Source organism: Neoarius graeffei, chromosome 22 (genome assembly GCF_027579695.1).
Source record: "Neoarius graeffei isolate fNeoGra1 chromosome 22, fNeoGra1.pri, whole genome shotgun sequence".
NCBI classification, from domain to species: Eukaryota; Metazoa; Chordata; class Actinopteri; order Siluriformes; family Ariidae; genus Neoarius; species Neoarius graeffei.
The window spans coordinates 55,680,035-55,704,714 of NC_083590.1; the positions used below are offsets into that span (position 1 = coordinate 55,680,035).

At 43.3% G+C, this 24,680-nt stretch overlaps 1 protein-coding gene across 1 annotated transcript in view; it reads right to left on the reverse strand.

Moving 5' to 3' along the window:
- Positions 1–24,680, reverse strand: part of tuft1b (tuftelin 1b) — a 37,464-nt gene that overhangs the window by 10,552 nt on the left and 2,232 nt on the right. Inside the window, exons 2-7 of the mRNA XM_060904987.1 lie at positions 9,667–9,750; positions 9,494–9,580; positions 8,036–8,098; positions 7,566–7,655; positions 1,267–1,365; positions 559–776 (exon numbers count right to left, since the gene is read on the reverse strand). Of these exons, the coding sequence (XP_060760970.1) occupies positions 559–776; positions 1,267–1,365; positions 7,566–7,655; positions 8,036–8,098; positions 9,494–9,580; positions 9,667–9,750 (641 nt within the window). The remainder of the gene's footprint in view (positions 1–558; positions 777–1,266; positions 1,366–7,565; positions 7,656–8,035; positions 8,099–9,493; positions 9,581–9,666; positions 9,751–24,680) is intronic.

Sequence of the window (24,680 nt, forward strand, 5' to 3'; positions counted from 1 at the left end):
ATATTATGGACTATAGATGATGTGATCCACAAATTCTGTGCAGTTTTACATTGAGGAACGTTATTCTAAGTATTGTTGCACTGTTTGCCCTCGGAGTCTTTCACAGAGCGGTGAACCCCGCCCCATCTTTACTTCTGAGAGGCTCCACCTCTCTGGGATGCTCTTTTTATACCCAACCAGCTTACTGACCCGTTGACAATTAACCAAATTAGTTGTTTGTTTGTTTTTTTAGCATTACACAACTTTTTCAGTTTTTTGTTGCCCCTGTACCAACTTTCCTGGAGTGTGTTGCTGACATTTCAAAATGAGAATATATTTTTCAAAAAACAATAAAATTTCTTGGTTTCAACATTTGATATCTTGTCTTTGTACTATTTTCAATTAAATATAGGGTTTCCATGATTTGCAAATCGTCATATTCTGTTTTTTTTTAATTACGCTTTACATAGTGCCCCAAATTTTTGGAATTGGGGTTGAATTTTGAGTTTGGATGATTCTGATCTCCGAGTAATGGATGAGGAGAAAGTGCACTGTTTTCCTTTCACTGTTTCCTCTCACCTTTTCCCATCTTCCCCATCCTTCAGTGCTCGGAGTTCCTGAAGTTCAGCCTCGCCTGCAGCCATTTTTTCACAAAGGCTCGCGTTCTCAAGCTTCAGATTTCCTATAAGTATCTTTAGCTCATCGATGTGTTGGCCCTGCCCCTCTGCCTCACTCCAGGCCTGCTGCAGCTGCTCGTTTTGCTCCTCCAGACACCGCAGGTTCTCTCTGTTCTCTGCCTGAAGAGGACCACAGACAGTCTGATTTCAGGTGTGTCCCAAATAAGTCCTTATTAGAATTAATTTAACAAGAACGTGTCATTTGGGACAGTGTGTACAGACACTGTGTCAGAAATTAGTTTTGAGGGAGCCACTAAGACACAAAATATGACAGATGACGGCGTGGTTAAATACGACCTTCATACCATATCTTCCACATAATGAAGAAGAATATGAGTAAATGAACTACTGACATGTATTTATTTTTAAACTAGTGCATTAAGGGTTATACACACACACACACACACACACACACACTCAGCTACCAAGATATGAATCATACGAACCCTCAAACCTACAAGCTGCCAAGATGTGCAGTTAGAAAGAAAGCTTGTGTTTCTTGATGTGAATTATAGCTGGAATAAGCTGATTAAACAAAGCATTGCAAAATAATTTCCAATGTTTAGAAATAGGAAAGACACAAGGGTGTGTGTGAGAGAGACTGACTCACCTGTAACGCCTCTCTGTCCTCCTGGTGTCTCTTTTCTACCTCCTGCAGCTGAGCATACAGATGTTTGGTCATCTCTCTCAACCTCACACACTCCTGCTCCTGATAAATAAAAATTAAAAAAAAGAAAAGATGAGATATACACTAACCGGCCAATTTATTAGGAACACCCATCCACCTGCAGGTCTCTAATCAGCCGATCCCTCGGCAGCAGCACGTTGCATCAAATCACGCAGATACAAATCAAGAGCTTCAGTTAATGTTCACTTCAACATCAGAATGGGAAAAACTGTGATCTCAGAGCGTGCCTTTCTTTCACTGTGGTCTGGGTGTTGGTTTGAGCCAGATGGACTGGTAGTTTGAGCACGGGCGCAGATAGAGGGGGGACGGGTGGGATTCGTCCCACCCAGATTTAAATTCGCCTCGTTCGGTCCCCCCCACTTATAGGGAGGAAAAAACGTCTATGCTGTCTTTCTTTGCATAAGGCAAACCTCACGGAAAAATCAAAAGACTAATTACCATTCGGTTTATTGAGGTGCACGGCAGTATATACATAGTTGCAACAACTCACATAAAACAAAGACTGATATTCAGTTGGTTGAGCTGCGCAGACTGCACAGGTTGCGAGCTCGAGCTTGGTTGCTATGGTTACCCACAACAAGTTTGACAGGCATATCAGGGTTGGTTTGCTGGCAGCTTTGTCCCCCCCAGTTCAAAAAACGTATCTGCGCCCCTGAGTTTGAGTATTTCAGAAGCTGCTGATCTCCTGGGGTTTTCACACACAACAGTCTCTAGAGTTTACACAGAATGGTGCGGAAAACAAAAAACATTGAGTGAGTGAGCGACAGTTCTGTGGAAACAAACATCTTGTTGTTGAGAGAGGGTCAGAGGAAAATGGCCAGATTGGTTTGAGCTGCCAGAGAGGATATAATCACTCATATAATCACTCTTTACAACTGTGGTGAGCAGAAAAGCATCTCAGCATGCAACAGCAGAACAACATATTGAGTTCCACTCCTACAGCCAAGAACAGGGATCTTAGCATCAACAAGAAGTTCCTATTAAAGTGGCTGCTGCGCGTATATATTCATAATTGACATTTCGACCTCTTTGTCTCTAGGACACAACGTACAGTGTCACATTTGTGATAGAATTTGCAAAATGGTGACATGTTCATCATTAATCCAGGAATAAAACCAATAACAGCTACGCGCTATTCTCCCACTGGATGTCTGGAGTTCTTTGTGGCCACAACTACTGCTTAGTGACGGAGAGAGAGAATGCAAGGGAGCGGCAAAACCCTGGTTCTTCCTCCACTCTCACACTAACATTCATTTGCCAGAATGCCAAAGAGATAGAAGGAGACACCTGAAGGCAAAGAGGAGAGTGTCATAGAGGAGTGCACAAAAATAACTCTTCTCTGTCGATATTAAACCTCAACATCATGTTTACAAGTCAGTAAACCTGGTTTAACATGTCTGTGAATATTTCAGTGTACATTTACACTCGTGCAGCAGTATGGCTTTTATAATCTCATGAGTGAACAGGATGTGGGGAAAAGGCGAGAGTAAGCAGTGCACTGAGAACGTCTGTGAAACGTCTGTGTGTTGTTTGTGAAGCTAAATGCAGCTTTGGTCAGTGCTGTTTCTCAGAATGTCAGAGCTGCGACTTCTCAGAGCAGTGTGAGAACTGTACCAAGTGCTCACAGAAGCAAGTCTGTGTGTGTAAGCAAGAGACAGTGTGACTGAAACTAACACACAGGTTCACAGAAGGTTCATCATACTGCATTAAATAAACTCCGCTGGTGATTTTCTCGTGTTTTTATTAGTATCAAAAGACACTGATTCATTTATCAATCTTGTGCTTTCCATCACTTGGGTCATACTGCATTTGATGAGGAGATATAACCCGAAAGGAAACTTTGGATTTGTGAAAAATGAAGTTGCTTGTGAGCCTGGTTAGGGTCTTGGTGGAGATTTGGCTGTGAGGTATTAATGTGTTTCATAGTGTGTTTCATTCTCCTGATGTTAATCTATGTTGTGAGCCGCTGTTGCTGCCAGTGTTTCCAAAATTTTGAAACAGGTTCAGGAAGGGGCGGCACGGTGGTGTAGTGGTTAGCGCTGTCGCCTCACAGCAAGGAGGTCCGGGTTCGAGCCCCGTGGCCGGCGAGGGCCTTTCTGTGCGGAGTTTGCATGTTCTCCCCGTGTCCGCGTGGGTTTCCTCCGGGTGCTCCGGTTTCCCCCACAGTCCAAAGACATGCAGGTTAGGTTAACTGGTGACTCTAAATTGAGCGTAGGTGTGAATGTGAGTGTGAATGGTTGTCTGTGTCTATGTGTCAGCCCTGTGATGACCTGGTGACTTGTCCAGGGTGTACCCCGCCTTTCGCCCATAGTCAGCTGGGATAGGCTCCAGCTCGCCTGCGACCCTGTAGAACAGGATAAAGCGGCTAGAGATAATGAGATGAGATGAGGTTCAGGAAGCAGGAGCAACAGCTATGACTCCCACTCTGAGAGCTGAAGCCTATGTGTAATTTAGCATTCCTATTTTCTTGAAGACCTTTTGTTTCCCCTTTGCTCAGTCCTTTCAGGGAGACTGTAGGTAAGTGGGGTAATCGTCCAGGCTGATTCTGGTTTATGGTTCAGGAGATAGTTTAGAAGGTTTAAACTTGCTTTGGGGTGTTCTTGGGGTTGCTCCAGTGTGAACTGATGTTATTTTTTTTAATTTTCCTTTCATTATGATTATTTCCTCAGTGCTTCTTCATTGAGGCGGCATGGTGGTGTAGTGGTTAGCACTGTCGCCTCACAGCAAGAAGGTTCTGGGTTCAAGCCCAGTGGCTGACAGGGGCCTTTCCGTGTGGAGTTTGTATGTTCTCCCCGTGTCTGTATGGGTTTCCTCCGGGTGCTCCGGTTTCCCCCACAGTCCAAAGACATGCAGGTTAGGTTAATTGGTGGCTCTAAATTGACCGTAGGTGTGAATGGTTGTTTGTCTCTATGTGTCAGCTGTGAGATGATCTGGTGACTTGTCCAGGGTGTACCCTGCCTCTCACCCATAGTCAGCTGGGATAGACTCCAGCTCACCTGCGACCCTGCACAGGATAAGTGGCTACAGATAATGGATGGATGCTTCTTCATTGGTTGACTGAATACATGATTCAGTCCTTAAGACCAGTATCATTTCCTGATTTTAGTGTAATTCCACTACTGCATACACTACCGTTCAAAAGTTTGGGGTCACCCAGACAATTTTGTGTTTTCCATGAAAAGTCACACTTTTATTTCCCACCATAAGTTGTAAAATGAATAGAAAATATAGTCAAGACATTTTTCTGGCCATTTTGAGCATTTAATCGACCCCACAAATGTGATGCTCCAGAAACTCAATCTGCTCAAAGGAAGGTCAGTTTTATAGCTTCTCTAAAGAGCTCAACTGTTTTCAGCTGTGCTAACATGATTGTACAAGGGTTTTCTAATCATCCATTAGCCTTCTGAGGCAATGAGCAAACACATTGTACCATTAGAACACTGGAGTGAGAGTTGCTGGAAATGGGCCTCTATACACCTATGGAGATATTGCACCAAAAACCACACATTTGCAGCTAGAATAGTCATTTACCACATTAGCAATGCATAGAGTGGATTTCTGATTAGTTTAAAGTGATCTTCATTGAAAAGAACAGTGCTTTTCTTTCAAAAATAAGGACATTTCAAAGTGACCCCAAACTTTTGAACGGTAGTGTACATGCCATAAGATTTTAACTGTCTCTCTGTTAGGATTATGATTTTAATTTTGTTCATGTTCTCCTGTGGCCCGGTTATTGTTTTTCTGTTCATCTTTTCCTTTATTTTACGGTGCTGTTTGTTTTCATTCTGCACAGGATCTCAGGATATAAACTGAGAGGCTTTTCTGTGTTAGTTTGAACCTGACCTTGTCAATTCGCTGTCTCCAGGCTTCATGTTTTGTGTGCAAATAAAATCCTTTTAAAAACTAAAAAAAAAAATTGGTCCAGGGGTCTGCTGCCTCTGTCTGGTTTACTTCTGATGAAGCTGCAGTATTTTTACATCCAGAAATATTTACAACAGCTTCCTTTCTCAACTCTGACTTCAGCAAGTGACATCAGATCAACATGGCGGCTCACAGCTTGAAGAGAAGCCTAAACACGGTAGCACTTCTTATTTTTTACGAGTTACACTGAATATACAATCAGTAACGTAAGATCAGACAGCATACAGACATTCAGTTGTTAGAGCTAGATGGGCTAATTAGCATGAGGCTACAATAAAAATAAAAGCGCTGATAGTTGTGGCCAGTTCTCCAGGTGATCCACTATCAATATGAATTAATAAACACAGACGCAGTCAGTTCATTTTAATAATGACCCACACAATTTACCACGAGCAGCACAAATTAGCATAGTACTGCAAACAGGTACAGAACAACATGTCTTGACAATCAGTATGTTCCGATAACATCTTCCTCTGACATTCCAATAAATTAACATCATCTCTAGCTGCTTTATCCTGTTCTACAGGGCTGCAGGCAAGCTGGAGCCTATCCCAGCTGACTACGGGTGAAAGGCGGGGTTCACCCTGGACAAGTCGCCAGGTCATCACAGGGCTGACACATAGACACAGACAACCATTCACACTCACATTCACACCTACGCTCAATTTAGAGTCACCAGTTAACCTAACCTGCATGTCTTTGGACTGTGGGGGAAACCGGAGCACCCGGAGGAAACCCACGCGGACACGGGGAGAACATGCAAACTCCGCACAGAAAGGCCCTCGCCGGCCACGGGGCTCGAACCCGGACCTTCTTGCTGTGAGGCGACAGCGCTAACCACTACACCACCGTGCCGCCCCCTCATAGATTACATTTAGAGGTGAAAATATTAATCTGAGCAATCACAGATCTATTCTGTGCACGACCCTCAACCCTGCCTGCATGCTCGCTGAGAGTCTGCACAGTGTCTCTCTAACTCTCTCAACATCTCGATGTCAAGAGCAAAATTAAGACATGCTTTTTCTCGCTGTTAAATAATGCCACAATTTGCAGTAAATTGACTACTGCAAACCTTAGTAAATCACAGTGCATAATTAATTTCATTACTTTCCTCCCCAAATACATATGCAGTGAGGCCAGATTATATCTATGTCCAGGCTTGTCCATCTTTAACTTTTCACTGCACCTCTTTTGTAAATCCCAACAGTAGTCTTTTAACACCAAAAGAAGGCCTGCAAATGCTGCAAAACATTAGTAATTCTGGCCTTATGAGTATATTATATATAATATTGCTTTTAGATTCAAAATGAATTACGTGTATACATTTACACAATATGGGGCGGCACGGTGGTGTAGTGGTTAGCACTGTCGCCTCACAGCAAGAAGGTTCTGGATTTGAGCCCAGCGGCTGACGAGGGCCTTTCTGTGCGGAGTTTGCATGTTCTCCCCGTGTCCGCGTGGGTTTCCTCCGGGTGCTCCGTTTTCCCCCACAGTCCAAAGACATGCAGGTTAGGTTAGGTTAACTGGTGGCTCTAAATTGACCGTAGGTGTGAATGTGAATGGTTGTTTGTCTCTGTGTCAGCCCTGCAATGACCTGGCGACTTGTCCAGGGTGTACCCCGCCTCTCACCCATAGTCAGCTGGGATAGGCTCCAGCCTGCCCGCAACCCTGTACAGGATAAGCGGCTACAGATAATGGACGGATGGATGGCATTTACACAATATGACCAAAAGTATGTGAACACCTGACATATGTGGTTCTTTGGCAAACTTTTACCACAAATATAGAAGCACACTAGAATGTATAGAATATCATTACAGTTTCCCAGTAACTGAAACTAAGAGGCCCAAACCTGTTCCAGCATGAGAGTAACGATGCTCCTGTACACAAAGCGAGCTCCATGAAGACATGATGTGTGAAGGTTGGAGTGAAGAACTCGAGTGTCCTGCAGAGACCCCTGACTGAACTCAACCCCACTGAACACCTTTGGGATGAACTGGAACTGGAGCCTCAACATCTCAACATCACGGTCTGATCTCACTAATGCTTTTGTAGCTGAACTGAATGAACACAAATCCCCACAGCCACACCCCAAAATCTAGTAGAAAGCCTTCCCAGAAGAGAAGTGAAGAGTGGAGCTTATTATAACATGAAAGGGAGAATAAGTCTGGAATGAGATGTTCAACAAGGACATATGAATGCGATGGTCAAGGTGTCTACATACATTTCTACATATAAATTAAACACATGAAAATGTTCTTGAGGATCCATAGGATGTGAAATGATAAGATGTATCTCACCTGGCTCTCAGGGACAGGTGCGTCCACACTGGTGTTGGAGACGGGGGATTTGCTGCTGGACATATCAACTTGAATCTCACTGACTGGACTCTACAGAGCAAAGTGGATCGTTTGACTTGTTTATTGTTACTGTTTAACCATTTTACCTACAATACACTGTGATGTGTAGAAATCTTTGGCACCTTCAGGGTTTCAATGCTAATTTTGTGTTAATGTTTATTTTATGACTTCATCATTAGGACAGTAAAAGAAAGAAAATCTTTTCTCACCAAAATTAAATGCTTGTATGTTAATGGCTGTTTACTGCTCTTTATAGAAGGTTTTGTTTTTTACATTTTTGAAAGCCTTTTTGCTTTAGAGCATTTCATTTACATGTGCCGAAGACATGTGCGCAGCACTGTACATAACCTACAACATCAAAATGTTGGACAATATGAGACTCGTGTAAGAAACAAAATGAAATTCAATACCTTGTTATTGTTATTATGTCGGGCTGCCATCCGTTCCCTTAGAGTCTTCAGGCAGTATCTCACCTTAGATCAAAGATACACACACACACACACACACACACACACACACGTTCCAATCCTATTTTTCAAGGCTATTTTTGAATTTTTTTGTTAAAAAGACTTGTCATGATTTGCAGCAAGTCGCTTAGATGTGCAGTGAATTCAGCAATGATCCTTCATCATGCCTTATCAATCTACTAATCTTTTATATGTAAGGCACTTTGACATTTTCAACTCAATATAAAACTAAAGATTATTATATGACATAACATGTGATCATACACTACTGTTCAAAAGTTTGGGGTCACTTTGAAATGTCCTTATTTTTGAAAGAAAAGCACTGTTCTTTTCAATGAAGATCACTTTAACCCTTTGGTGACTGACCCCGTGAAAATGGTTCCTCCAGGAACGATGACGTTTCAGTTGTCAAGACAACGGAAAAACTAAAATACAAGAGCATTTTGCTTTGTGCACAAGAGCATTGTGACGTATCTTTCTGTTTTTGTATTTTAGTTTTTCCGTTGTCTTGACAACTGAAACGTCATCGTTCCTGGAGGAACCATTTTCAAGGGGTCAGTCACCAAAGGGTTAAACTAATCAGAAATCCACTCTATACATTGCTAATGTGGTAAATGACTATTCTAGCTGCAAATGTCTGGTTTTTGGTGCAATATCTCCATAGGTGTATAGAGGCCCATTTCCAGCAACTCTCACTCCAGTGTTCTAATGGTACAATGTGTTTGCTCATTGCCTCAGAAGGCTAATGGATGATTAGAAAACCCTTGTACAATCATGTTAGCACAGCTGAAAACAGTTGAGCTCTTTAGAGAAGCTATAAAACTGACCTTCCTTTGAGCAGATTGAGTTTCTGGAGCATCACATTTGTGGGGTCGATTAAATGCTCAAAATGGCCAGAAAAATGTCTCGACTATATTTTCTATTCATTTTACAACTTATGGCGGGAAATAAAAGTGTGACTTTTCATGGAAAACACAAAATTGTCTGGGTGACCCCAAACTTTTGAACGGTAGTGTATACTGGACATCTCATTAAAACGATACCACATTAGTAGTGACTGATTTCCTCTTTTAGATCGAACAACACAGCCTCCGGTCTGATCTACAACCATGCTCTTGATTTTAATGTCTGTCCAATCTGGAAACGGTTGATGGAGTTAAAGAGTGATCGCTGATCTACGTGTGCTCTCTCTTATGAACCAATCTCAGTAGGTCTTGCAGAAAGAAATTATTTTCTCTTTGCAGGCTTGACTAACTTTCTTCCTCAGAAAGCTGTTTTATTGGGATTTGTTTTGCTATATTGGTGTGATTGAGCATGTGAGCTCCTCTGACACTGGACCGAGTTCTGTCTCAGTTAGTATAAAAGCTGGACACTATGAGGCTCTGTGCTGGAAGTACTGACCTCGTGTATTTGTGAAACCTCATCAGTCAGCATTGTGGCACTTTGTTTCTCTGTGTCCTGCTCCTGTCTGCCTCGCTCAAGATACACCTACAATACAGGAGAATAGTTACACACACACACACACACACACACACGCACACACTCACACGCAAAAAAGATGTACGAAAACTGACCGTGATGACGTTGATCTTTTCTCCTAATAGTGTCCTGGCATCTGGTCTTATCCGACACTGCACACTATCAGAAATCACTGCAGGCTGAACACAAATATTTTGTTGCAGTACAGCAGAGAAACATGCATGTTTTGTGTGTGTGTGTGTGTGTGTTACAGAAGTGTAGAAAAAGAAAAATTGACAAGTATGACGTTATAATGTGAAAAGTTTAGTGATAAGATGTTTTCACATTATTACGACATACACACCACCTTTAGAACAATAAAGAATATTTCTTGTGATAACAAAAATACTTTTTATGTTGCTATAATGTGATATATTATTGTTATAAAACGTTACACGTTATAACATCATAACTTATCTTGTTAGACTATAAGGTGACATGTTTGAATGAGGAAACGGTGTGTGTAGAACGGATAAACTGAGGAAATACGACTCATTTACACCATTTAATTAAGTTCTACTCCATGCTTGGGCCGAGATTCTGCTGTTATTCAGCACACTGGAAGATATATTTTTATAACAAGAAAAGTTTCTTGTTATAACATGGAAATATCTTATCACAACATTTCATGATATAATGCAATATTCATCTGGGTTTTTTTTTTCTGGCGTAGCAGCATTACAACCCCAATTCCAAAAAAGTTGGGACACTTTAACGAAAAATAAAAACAGAATGTGATAATTTGCAAACCATAGAAACCCTATATTTCAATGAAAATAGTACAAAGACAACACATCAAATGTTGAAACTGAGAATATGTTATTGCTTTTTTGAAAAATATATGCTCATTTTGAATTTGATGCCAACAACATCTCATCTCCTCTAGCCGCTTTATCCTGTTCTACAGGGTCGCAGGCAAGCTGGAGCCTATCCCAGCTGACTACGGGTGAAAGGCGGGGTACACCCTGGACAAGTCGCCAGGTCATCACAGGGCTGACACATAGACACAGACAACCATTCACACTCACATTCACACCTACGCTCAATTTAGAGTCACCAGTTAACCTAACCTGCATGTCTTTGGACTGTGGGGGAAACCGGAGCACCCGGAGGAAACCCACGCGGACAACATGCAAACTCCGCACAGAAAGGCCCTCACCGGCCACAGGGCTCGAACCCGGACCTTCTTATTGTGAGGCGACAGTGCTAACCACTACACCACCGTGCTGCCCTGCCAACAACATGTTTAAAAAAAGTTGGGACAGGGGTGTGTTTACCACTGTGTTGCATCACCTCCACTTTTAACAACTCTTTGTAAATGTTTGGGAACTGAGGAGACCAATTGCTGTAGTTTTGAAAGAGAAATGTTGCCCCATTCTTGCCTGATATACAATTTCAATTGCTCAACAGTCCGGGGTCTCCTTTTTCGTATTTTATGCTTCATAATGCACTAAATATTTTAAATGGGAGACAGGTCTGGACTGCAGCAGGCCAGTTTAGCACCTGGATTCTTTTACTATGGAGCCATGCAGTTTTAATATGTGCAGAAAGCGGTTTGGTGTTGTCATGCTGAAAGAAGGAAGGCCTTCCCTGAAAAAGATTTTGTCTGGATGGTAGCATGTTGCTCTGAAACATGTAAATATCACTCAGCATTAATGATGCCTTCCCAGATGTACAAGCTACCCATGTCATGTGCACTAACGCCCCCTCATACCATCACAGATGCTGAATGCTTTTGAGCTGTGCACTGATGACAAACCAGATGGTCCCTCTCCTCTTTAGCCTGGAGGACGTAGTGTCCATGAGTTCAAAAAGAATTTCTACTTTTGGTTCGTCAGACCTCGGGACAGTTTTCCACTTTGCCTCAGTCCATCGTAAAAGAGCTCAGGCCCAGAGAAGGAGGCGGTGTTTCTGGATATTGTTTATATCTGGTTTTAACTTGCATTTGTGGATGCAGTAATGAGCTGTTTTCATAGATGATGGTTTTCTGAAGTGTTCCTGAGCCCATACAGTGATTTCCACTCCAGACACATGTCTGCTTTTAATACAGTGTATCCTGAGGGCCTGAAGATCACAGGCATCCAATGTCAGTTTTCAGTCTTGTCTCTTGCATACAGAGATTTCTCCAGATTCTCTGAATCTTTTAATGATATTATGGACTATAGATGCTGTGATCCCCAAATTCTTTGCAGTTTTACAAAGGAACGTTATTCTTAAATTGCTGCATTGTTTGCCCACGCAGTCTTTCACAGAGCAGTGAACCCCGCCCCATCTTTACTTCTGAGAGACTCCGCCTCTCTGGGATGCTCTTTTTATACCCACTCATCTTACTGACCTGTTGCCAATTAACCTAATTAGATTTTTTTTAACATTACACAACATTTCCTGTCCTTTGTTGCCCCGTCCCAACTTTTTTGAAACATGTCACAGGCAATAAATTCAAAATGAGCATATTAAAATAAATAAATAAATAAAATTTCTCAGTTTCAACATTTAATATGTTGTCTTTGTACTGTTTTCAATGAAATATAGAGTTTCCATGATTTGCAAACCATCACATTCTATTTTTCTTCACATTTTACAAGACGGCCCAACTTTTTAAGAGCCAGCACTAAGTGACTGAGCTGGTATGTCTCATGCTGCAATGTGCTGTGGAGCCTTTGCTTCCTTGGGCGTCATGGTGGTGTAGTAGTCAGCACTGTCGCCTCACAGCAAGAAGGTTCTGAGTTCGAGCCCAGTGGTCAACGGGGGCCTTTCTGTGTGGAGTTTGTGTGGGTTTCCTCCGGGTGCTCTGGTTTCCCCCACAGTTCACAGATATGTGGTTAGGTTAACATGGGGCAGCCTTGGCCTGAAGTGCCCTTGAGCAAGGCACCTAACCCCCAACTGCTCCCTGAGCGCTGTAGCACAGCTATGTTCATTCACTGCTTCAGATGGGTTAAATGCTGAGAGGAATTGTGTGTGTGATGAATAAAGTTCTTCTTCTTTCTCACGTGGCATCAGGGACCACGTGAGGGATTTTTGGCTGAGAGTCACTAAGATACTTCTCCTTCTCTGTGTGATGTGCTTGGTTGTTCACGAGCACCTGGGTGCAGTATACACCCCCCTCCACCACCAAAAAAAAAAGAAAAGAAAAAAACACACTAATATTTAATTAGGCCACTTTTAATTTTATTCACAGCATGTATTTGCCTTGGTACTGCTTCAACAACCTTATGCCACTTCACAGCATTTATCCAGTAATCTGACCTTCTGAAACACAGTAACATCATCTCCATGACCACAGATTACATCTTTCAACATGACTGTTAAAGAAAAAAGCTACTCACTGCACACTGGCGGCTCGTTAATAGGGGCGATTTGGGCGACGCACTCCCAAACAGGGAGATTTTTTTTTTATCTACTCCTACTACCAACAGTAATGTCATTGTCCAATCAGGCTAAGGTCGCGCCTGGTGTAGCCACGCCCTTTTGGGGCGATTTCTGTCGGGTTCAGATTTGCCCCAAAATCTCCCATTGACACTAATGGTACGTACGGTTTTTTCGAAAATCCTGCTCCCAATGCATTTTCTATTGGGTTTTATGTGCGCGCACAAGCAGCGTGCTTACGTCATACGCCTGTTGCGCCGCGCAAGTGTTGCCAGATTGGTTTTAAGTGCATTTTGGCGGGTTTTAAACATAATTCTGGGCTGGAAAACGCAACTTGCGCGGGAAACGTGTGAACATTCTATGAAGAAGATGGCGAGTGTTGAGTGCAACAATACGATAGCGTCTCTGAAAGAAGTTCCCTTTAGTCGTCGTACCAATGAGGAGAAAACGGCAATCAAACAGCGAGGACCTCCTAGACCGAATTTAAACATCAAGCAAGTGTCTACGAAGGGGGAGAAGACCTACTCAAGAGGTTTTAACAAGAACTGGTACCACCGGAAAACTTGGCTAGCTGGCTGGGATGTAGTCAATGCTCTTTTTTGCTACCCTTGCGTTCTCTTCCACCCTGGAAGTAGCACAGCAGACGGTACAGTGATATCTGATATTTGAATTTACTAGGCAAAAGTTGTTTTTGTGTGTGTGTGTTACCAATGGCAGTTTAACATTGCCATGTTTTTGTTTTACCAATGGCAGTTTAACATTGCCATGCTTGGAATATTTCAGTAGCCTCAAGTTCTCTCTGACTTGGTGTAAATTAAGCATATTTTCAGTTTTTATATATTGTACAGTATGTGTTCATTGGAGCCAGCAGCACCTTACCTTTTTTCCAACTTGTTAAGCCAAGTTGCACTGACTACAAAACCTTGTGTAACCTTGTGTGTGTATAGCTAAATAACTAAAGCCTTTTGTGTTCATTGACATGCTTGTAATACTTTAAATTTCCATTTAAGGCATGGCTTTCTGGAGGAATTCTTGGGAAAAAAAACTGCAGAATTTATTTAGAATTATTTGTTGTTAAAATGGTGCAGTTCCATATAAAAAAAAACACAATTAAGCTGCACACGTTTGTTTGATGGTTATGCTTTTCATCTTTTTCAAAACTTAAATAAAACACTTGTTTTGGATTTATATCCTGCCACTTTAATTGCATTCTTTAGAATTGAAGAAATTAGAATATGTTTATAATTAAGAATTTGTGTCTACTTATAGAATACTGGAATAATATGAGAAAATAAATGAGTAATGTAATATTAATTGATTGTGATGCCAAATGTTTTGCTTTGAAGGCTTCACAATGAATCTTCCTTAGTTTTAGCCTGGCAAGCCAGACTAAATGTGAATATTTGCCACTTGTAGGCAAAAATATTTTTGGCCGCTAGGCGGGTGGGTCTAGTTTACTAGGCTACCTTAGTTTGCCACCTTTAACTTGTTTAGTGTTGCCACCTAGTGGAGAGAAGAGATATTGTCTATATTGATATCTGAATTTACCAGGCAAAAACAAGTTCGGCCAATTGATTTGCTACCTAGGTCAATTTACTTCAGTCCTGTGGACATTTACGGTCCGTGTAGACATAGCGGGGGAAAATTGCCCCCTCTGAAAAAAATTCAGGAGCCGCCACTGTCACTGCATCAGTTAGAGTTAAAATAACTGTTGCAGCTGAAGCACATTAATCACTGCAGTAATTATCCAATCAAAGACTCTTAACTATTTGCTTATTTAAACCCAAATGGTGACTTTTTTTGTCCGGGCAGTGTAGTTTTCATGTAAACCATTTTAATTTTTCAGTTCACTTAATTCACATTTAATTAAGCTTTTCTAAAATTTGGCTCCAGATTTTGGTCTTTCAGGTGCTCTGTTAAATAATATATCTCTATATTGATAATATTGATAAATGATATATCTCATGCATGAAAAAGCCTTCTGAACAAGTGCGAAAAGAGAGAGGAAGGAGATGAGAGGGCAAAAGATGTCAGGGTGCAGGCACTTACGGATGTATGTGCAGGGCAGAGCGGGGTAGCAAACAGGAAACGTAGCCAAATCACAAAACTAGAATCATAGTCGAAAAGCAAGCAAGGGTCGGTTGATCAGCAAACAGGGCAATAAAGAGGAGACAATAGGTGTAGAAGTAAAAAGATAGTGAGGGTCAGGAAAACTAGAGGCAGACAGCGATAGAAAGGCTTGGTATAACTGGGTAAACTCAGAACAATACTTCGCAATGACATTGAGAGTGAGAGAGATTTAAGCAGTGTGATTGATTGTGCGTAAATGAGAGTCAGCTGTAATCAATGACAGGGGGCGCTGTGGTTCTTGGGCGTTGTAGGTCTGAGAAGCTATGTTTGTAGTTCGGCTAGAACTGTCACCCTTAACGCCTTTACTGACAAAAGAGAAGGACAAAGCTGTAAACGTGCTGTAGTTATGAATGCAGATAATCTGATTTTGTAATGTTAAAAATCTCTATTGTTCATGTTTCATTTGCAGCACACTAGTTTGCAAACCTCCACTGTATTTATAGGTGTATCAGAAGGTCAACATGTAATTTGTGGAATGCCTGAAAGCTCTTATAAATCTCTCACACTAGCTCAGAGCTCTGGGATGCCATTCCTTTTCAGTCCAAACATACAAAACAATTAGCATTCCTACCACACCTCATGCAGATCTGCATTTTACAGATCCTCCTCTGATGAATCAGCAACTAGCAATGAATCAATCATGCAGCTTGTGCACACCGTAGATGTATAAATGTAGGCCTCTGGTTCGTATGTCTACAGCACCACCGTATTGGTCCCTGAGTTTTTTCCTGTGTGAATGAATGAAAGTCAGTGGCTGCTGGAACACTCTGTTAAAGATAGGGTACTTTCGTGCTGCAAATCGTAAATTGAGTCTCTTGTCTTAAATGTTGTAAAGGCTAAGGATTTAGCTTTACTGATTATTTCTGTAGGGCGGCACGGTGGTGTAGTGGTTAGCGCTGTCACCTCACAGCAAGAAGGTCCGGGTTCGAGCCCCGGGGCCGGCGAGGGCCTTTCTGTACGGAGTTTGCATGTTCTCCCCGTGTCCGCGTGGGTTCCCTCCGGGTGCTCCGGTTTCCCCCACAGTCCAAAGACATGCAGGTTAGGTTAACTGGTGACTCTAAATTGACCGTAGGTGTGAATGTGAGTGTGAATGGTTGTCTGTGTCTATGTGTCAGCCCTGTGATGACCTGGCGACTTTCGCCCGTAGTCAGCTGGGATAGGATCCAGCTTGCCTGCGACCCTGTAGAACAGGATAAAGCGGCTACAAATAATGAGATTATATGAGATTTCACACACAGAACTGTGCTGTTTCTCAGTCAACTGTACGGACAAATAAACTACATTTTAAAGTTTCGTTTTCATTGTTGCACTCAGTAAAATTCCCAAGAGAATCTACCAACCCACCCCGACACACACAGTAACATTATACCATTCCTCTGAGATCATACAGTCCACTGATACTGCTGAAATTAATCCAAACTCTAATTATAGCATTAGCTGCAGTTTACAGAAGACAAAAGTGTAAAAGTACCATGACTAACAGCTACACTCCTGCACACTGAGGATGACCTCTCGGTGACTTGTACTGCAGCTACAGGGGAAAGGAACTGTCGCTACATGCCTCTAATCCGTGGGTTTTTCATTTTCAGACAGTGTTTCATGCTGGATTGTTCTCATTTTTGTCTTGGGCATTTAACATATTAAATATTAAGGATGTTAGATATTATTAAAGGATCAGATTGTAATTCAATGTTGAGTGACTACACAATGGAACCAGTGAGGCACTTCCCCGGATTAGAGAGATGACTGTTCTGTAAATGTTGGATAGTTAGATGACTGATCTCACTGCCTGACTCAACCATCCAGTACGGTGAGCCAGTCAAAGGCGTGGAACAAATTATTTAGCAAAAACTTAACAATACTACAACAATCTAATAACAACCTAATACACAATTGCTTATACTACAGCGTGGTTCAATTTTCGAATGTGAAGGTGTGCAGTATTTCTGCAGAGACAGAGACAGAGAGAGAAAAAGAAAGAAGAAAGCACAACTTTATTCATCACGCACTTGTGAAATTTCCTCTCTGCATTTAACCCATCTGAAGCAGTGAACGCACACATGCACACATACACACATACCCAGAGCAGTGGGCAGCCATGCTAACAGCGCCTGGGGAGCAGTTGGGAGTTAGGCGCCTCGCTCAAGGGCACCTCAGCCCAAGGCCGTCCAATATTAACCTAACCTGCATGTCTTTGGACTGTGGGGGAAACCGGAGCACCCGGAGGAAACCCACGCGGACACGGGGAGAACATGCAAACTCCACACAGAAAGGCCCTCACCGTTCTGGGTCTGAACCCAGAACCTTCTTGCTGTGAGGCAACCGTGCTAACCACTACACCACCGTGCCGCCCAGCTGTTGATGAAAAGCCACTGGAATTTATGTGAGAAATAACACTGTGTAGGACTGTCTCCACCCCAAAGTGCATATGTTTGTATAACAGCACAGTCTGGAGTGTGTTATTCAGACAGAGAGAGGGGGACAGTTTGTTGCAGATTTAATACAAGTGAGAACAGGAACTAACTTGTCTCTCAGATGTTCCACAACATTAAATCTCATCTCATCTCATTATCTCTAGCCACTTTATCCTTCTACAGGGTCGCAGGCGAGCTGGAGCCTATCCCAGCTGACTACGGGCGAAAGGTGGGGTACACCCTGGACAAGTCGCCAGGTCATCACAGGGCTGACACATAGACACAGACAACCATTCACACCTACGCTCAATTTAGAGTCACCAGTTAACCTAACCTGCATGTCTTTGGAGGAAACCAGAGCACCCAGAGGAAACCCACACGGACACGGGGAGAACATGCAAACTCCACACAGAAAGGCCCTCGCCGGCCCCGGGGCTCGAACCCAGGACCTTCTTGCTGTGAGGCGACAGCGCTAACCACTACACCACCGTGCCGCCCCACAACATTAAATCAAATTTTTAAACTATTAAACCATTAAAATGTGTAAAGACTAGTTCATTAATTAAGTAAACACTAATCAGTGGAATAACGCACTCCAGACTGTGTTGTTATACAAACATATGCACTTTGGGGTGGAGACAGTCCTACACAGTGTTATTTCTCACATAAATTCCAGTGGCTTTTCATCAACAAATAACTGGAAATATATCATACAACATAACATAGAGTAAGGCGGCACGGTGGTGTAGTGGTTAGCGCTGTCGCCTCACAGCAAGAAGGTCCGGGTTCGAGCCCCGTGGCCGGCGAGGGCCTTTCTGTGTGGAGTTTGCATGTTCTCCCCGTGTCCGCGTGGGTTTCCTCCGGGTGCTCCGGTTTCCCCCACAGTCCAAAGACATGCAGGTTAGGTTAACTGGTGACTCTAAATTGACCGTAGGTGTGAATGTGAGTGTGAATGGTTGTCTGTGTCTATGTGTCAGCCCTGTGATAACCTGGCGACTTGTCCAGGGTGTACCCCGCCTTTCGCCCGTAGTCAGCTGGGATAGGCTCCAGCTTGCCTGCGACCCTGTAGAAGGATAAAGCGGCTAGAGATAATGAGATGAGATGAGATGAGATATCATACAACATAACATAGAGTAAGGCGGCACGGTGGTGTAGTGGTTAGCGCTGTCGCCTCACAGCAAGAAGGTCCGGGTTCGAGCCCCGTGGCCGGCGAGGGCCTTTCTGTGTGGAGTTTGCATGTTCTCCCCGTGTCCGCGTGGGTTTCCTCCGGGTGCTCCGGTTTCCCCCACAGTCCAAAGACATGCAGGTTAGGTTAACTGGTGACTCTAAATTGACCGTGAGTGTGAATGGTTGTCTGTGTCTATGTGTCAGCCCTGTGATGACCTGGCGACTTGTCCAGGGTGTACCCCGCCTTTCGCCCGTAGTCAGCTGGGATAGGATCCAGCTCGCCTGCGACCCTGTAGAAGGATAAAGCGGCTACAGATGATGAGATGAGATAACTTACAGTATGTTGTACGTTATGACAACATATGAGTTTCACTATATGACCAAAAGTATGTGGACACCTGACCGTCACACCCGTCTGTGATTCTTCCCCAAACTGTTTCCACAAAGTTATACACGCACACAATAGTATAGAACGTCTCTGTATGCTGTAGCATTACAGCTGAATGAGGAAATGCTCTTGTAGCTGAATGAATATAAATCCCCACAGCCACATCCCAAAATCTAGTGGAAAGACTTACCAGAAGAGTGTAACATATTATAACAGTAAAGAGTAAAGGGGAACTCAATGAAGGAATGAAGTGGTGTAAGATTCATATGCCTGTGGGACATCTGGCCCTCAAGGATAACATCAAATACAGGCCTAAACTGCTCTACACAAAGCACTGATGCTTTTCCAGACAAGAATGAAGGCATCATTGTAATCAGGACAGCTGGAACCTACAGAGATCTGCAAAGGGATAATTATTGTGTTTTTTTTTCGTGGTCACGACATGCTGCTGTTGATGCTCCACAGGCTGTTTGGTCACAGTGAGTTGGAACAGAATTTGTTTAAATCTTGACAACTGGCTCTGATTTCCCTGGAAATAAATGCACCATACACAACACATTTGTTTGTTTGTTTTTTTTCTTTAACATACCCTCACAGTCACCTCAGTTACTGTTACTTATTGTGTTTGAGGGAATCTGGCCTTTGCTTCCCAAACTACAATAATAATTGTAAAATAAATAAAAATTGGTTTTATGTACTGTAAAAAAAGGAACCTGGGGAACCATGAGAGCATGGTGTTGGATTTCTGATGTCAGCAGTTGAGTTGTCACCTGGCGGCACAGCCCGCACTCTATCCCTTCGCCTGTCAATCTCCGCGTGTCCATTTAACATCTTCCGTGTTAATACTCCTATGCTTTATTTGCCTGATAAAGATCAATTTTACGAGGAAGTCGACAATGTCATCAGAGGCATTCCTCCTTCAGAATACCAGTTCCTGCTTGACAACTTGGGTGCCAGAGTGGGATCCAACCACGACTCATGGTCCAGTTGCCTCGGCCATGTTGGTATTGGCAGATTAAATCAGAACGGGCAGAGACTGTTAGAGCTCTGCTCACATCATGACCTTTGCATCACAAACACATTCTACTCCACCAAGCTGATTGACCACGTATCCTGGCATCACCCGAGGTCCCATCACTGCCACCAACTTGATCTCGTCATTACACATAGACCAACGTTAAATTACATCCTCATTCCTCACAGCTATCGTGGTGCTGATTGTGACGCTGACCATTCTCTAGTTGGCAGTAAAGTACATATCCAGCTCAAAATTATCTATCAGTCAAAGCAGAAAGGACGCCCCCATATTAACTCCACTAGGACCGCCATCCCAGATCTGTGCACACGTTTTGCCCAATCTATTGAGGAAGCTTTCAAGGGCAGCCCTGCTGGAAGCATTGAAGGCAGGTGGGGGTTACATTCATGACTATCTATAACTCCACCATGGACACCTTCGACAAGTGTGAGCACAGGAACCCAAAGTGGTTTGAAGAGGACACTGCTGAACTAAAGCCAGCAACCATGGCTAAAAGAGCAGGATTTATTTACAAGAGAGATCCTACAGACCATTCATTAGCTGCACTCAGAAAGGCGAGGAGCGATGCTCAGCAGATCACTTGGTGCTGTGCAAATGATTTCTGGAGTAATCTCTGTGAGAGTATCCAAGTTTCTGCTGACTGTGGTAACATTTGTAGCATGCATGACAGTGGCGGCTGGTAGTCTTTCAAACAGGGGAGGCTGGTCGGTTACGATATTTCCAGATTTTAAAAGAAAAAAGAAAAAACACATCAATTTTGCCCATACTCTTGCTGATTGTTGGCAGGGTCACAAACTGTGAAATAACAGGTTCTTTTGGCCCATTAGCCTACTGTCCAATATACATGATGGTGGTGTTGGGGGGGTAATATTTTAACATTTTATATTTTAAAATTGTGGCATGTTGTTTAAAAATTGATCATTATTGAAAGCAGCCCTTTGTCAGGAACCTCAGCAGTAACAGCAGAGTGTTCTGGAATAGGCACAAGCACTGACCTTGGGGAGCCAAACATAGAGCTGGGTGCCACACATTTCATTCAATGACACTTTCCCTATATTTTACTTATTTTGACTGAGAAATGTTTTATTGACAATTTTGATAACCCTGGGCGGCACGGTGGTGTAGTGGTTAGCGCTGTCGCCTCACAGCAAGAAGGTCCTGGGTTCGAGCCCCGGGGCCGGCGAGGGCCTTTCTGTGCGGAGTTTGCATGTTCTCCCCGTGTCCGCGTGGGTTTCCTCCGGGTGCTCCGGTTTCCCCCACAGTCCAAAGACATGCAGGTTAGGTTAACTGGTGACTCTAAATTGACAGTAGGTGTGAATGTGAGTGTGAATGGTTGTCTGTGTCTATGTGTCAGCCCTGTGATGACCTGGCGACTTGTCCAGGGTGTACCCCGCCTTTCGCCCGTAGTCAGCTGGGATAGGCTCCAGCTTGCCTGCGACCCTGTAGAAGGATAAAGCGGCTAGAGATAATGTGATGTGATGTGTGTGATAACCCTTCACTTTTAATCCAGGTCTGTAGTGTGAAATGTTCTCGGCTGTGTTTTTGTTTAAAAATGTTTTCCAAATTGTAGCTGTGTTTAATTCATATCCAGAGAAATATATATTCCAATATAATATACTCAGCATAAACATTTTAAATAGATTCTATATTTTTGGTCCATCCATGACATATTACTAAAGTAGCCTATTTACTGTTGTTGATGTGGGTCACTTGCTGTTAGCCAATTCACTTTCTCGTACCAGGAGAGCTGAAAGGAACGAGTATTATTCCCTACCTTTTTCACCAAGTCAATTTGAGGCGTTGGTCTACCCTGCTGTTTAATTTTAATTTTTTCCTTGAAAGGAAGACTGGCAAATGTCTTTGCCAAAATTAAATCAGCAATGCTCGGCATCCGTGCGCAGCTTTCTTGCTAGCTGACTAGCCCCCTCAAGTTCAAGTTCAGTCACTCAAATAAACAAAATTTCTGGAACTAAGATAGCAAACTTGACAACACTATATTTACACTTTATTTACAATGAAAATATATACAAACTAAAAAAACTGGCAGAAACCATATGTAATGAATGAAATCGAAATGTAAGCTGATCTCTTACAATACACCACAGCACTTGCGGATCCGCATGGGACTGAACTGAGATTCACCGCTGCCTGTCTATATTTGAAACGAGCTGTCAATCAAAGAAAATATCCGGCCGCTTTCACCAATCACCAGTCTCCTCGCGGAAAGCTTTGCCATGTCCCTCCCACTGTCAGGCTGGGAGTCTGTGGGCGGGCGTTTTCACAGACATTTTGAGATTGAAAAGCGCATAGCTCCCAAATGCCATTGAAGTCCACTGAGGCTGGGCTGCATCGCGCTGTCACGAGGGGGAAAAACTCACGCGCACATTAGGCGAACTGGGGAAAGTTATAACGGAATGATTTCGCACTGTAGTTGGGTTGAGCACATATATTTCTATGATTCTGGATCTGAAATAGCAATGTTATAAGGTCGGCTATAACATAAGCCTAGCGCAATTCATCCTACACGATGTTCATCATTTTTAGAGGAGGCTGAGCCTCCCTCGTTGTCTTAGAGCAATTGCCCATGATGCATGATGGTATGGCTCAAACAAAAAAAACAAGTCTGTGCCTTTTAGGTTTTGACACTGTATCAGTGCAAACAGATGAAGATGTGGGCAGAGGACTACCAAGAGCTCAATACAAGGGAGAACATAGTCACTGATGCAGCTGTCATGGGCACTCCCATCTTACCTGTTATGGAAGAGCTTGACACTCCACCTACTTTTGAGGATTTTAGCGAAGCTATCGGCCACCTTGCCTGTGGGAAAGCTCCAAGCAAAGATGGCATCCCGCTAGAGGTTTTCATGGTAGGGAAGAACACTGCTCTCCTATCCCACCTGTACTAGTTCCTTTTACAGTACTGGGAAGAAGGCTTTGTGCCTCAGGAGATGTGCAGTGTCGACATTATGAATGTATAAAAGAACAAAGGTGATTGCAGCAACTGTGACAACTACCATGGACTCTCCCTTCTTGTGACGGTTTTATTTGCCTGTGTAGTTGCTTGGAAAACATGTTTACCCTGAGGCACAGTGCAGTTTCAGAGCCAGAATACTGACAATTAACATGGTTTCTCCTTAAGACAGCTCCAGGAGAAATGTAAGCAGAGATAATTGTTATTTGTTGCCTTCGTTGATCTGACTAAGGCATTCGACCTGGTCAGTAGAGAGGGTCTTTTTACACTGCTGCAGAGGACTGGGTGTCCCCGCAAGCTCCTGTGGATGATCACATTTTTTCATGAAGGCATGCAAGGCATGGTTCAGCACAAGGGTTCATCATCTGTCCCCTTTCCAATTAAGAGTGCTCGCCCTGCTATTTTTTGGTATCTTCTTCTCCTTTCTTCTCTCTTATGCTTTTAGCTAATCAGAGGATGGCATATGCCTCCACACCAGGAGTGATTGAGACCTATTCAACTTGGTATGTCTTCATGCAAAGACCAAAGTGTGACAGGTGCTCCTAAGGGAACTACTCTTTGCTGGTGACACAACTCTCACGGCACACTCTGAGGAGGCACTACAACATCTCATCAACTGCTTTGCACACGCACGCAAAAAGTTTGGCTTGTCCATCAGCCTCAAAAAGACCAAGATAATGGTTCAAGATGTGCACTGCACCCTGAGAATTTCTATCGAAGACTACACCCTTGATGTGGCAAAGGACGTTACCTATCTTGGCTCTACCATTTCCAGTAACATCTCTTCGGATGCCAAACTAGACAAATGCATTGTTAAACTGCAACAGCTATGGCTCACCTGGCCAACAGGGTGTGGGACAACCCCATGCTAACCTCCAACACCAAGAGAGTAGTGTATCAAGCCTGTGTTCTAAGCCCTCTGCTCTACGGCAGTGAGACATGAACCCTCTACTCTTGTCAAGAGAACAGACTCAACACCTCCCACCTGCACAATGTCAGACGTATCTTGGGCATCTCATAGCAAGACTACATCCCAAACAAGACCATCCTTGACCAGGCAGGCATCCCCAGCATGTTTGCCCTGTTATACCAACAGTACCTGCACTGGCTCGGCCATGTCAGACATATGCAGGATGGCCGAATTCCTAGGACCTTCTGTATGGGCAACTTGCATCTGGTTCACAACTTACCGATAGACCTGTTCTATGCTACAAAGACGTCTGCAAGCATGACATGATTGCTTGCGACACTGACCCAGCAAGCTGGGAGTTTGCTGTGATAGACTGAGGAAGCTAGAGATCCACTGTGAGGGTGGGTATCCTGAGGCGTGAAGAGAAGACATCACAATAGTGGGAAGACAGGAGAGAGCGCAGACTGCAGCAGATCTCCACAACCCCTCCAGATCCAGCTTCAGTTTTCATCTGTAGCAAATGCAACAGAACCTGCCTATCCAGGATCGGCTTGTACAATCACAGCAGGAGCTGCACCTCATGAGGAGACTGAACCATAATGCAATTTCCCACTGTCTCTCAAGACAGATGGGTCCCACCACCACAGGGGAATAAATTGGGAATAGGATGCTCTATAAGCACATAGGA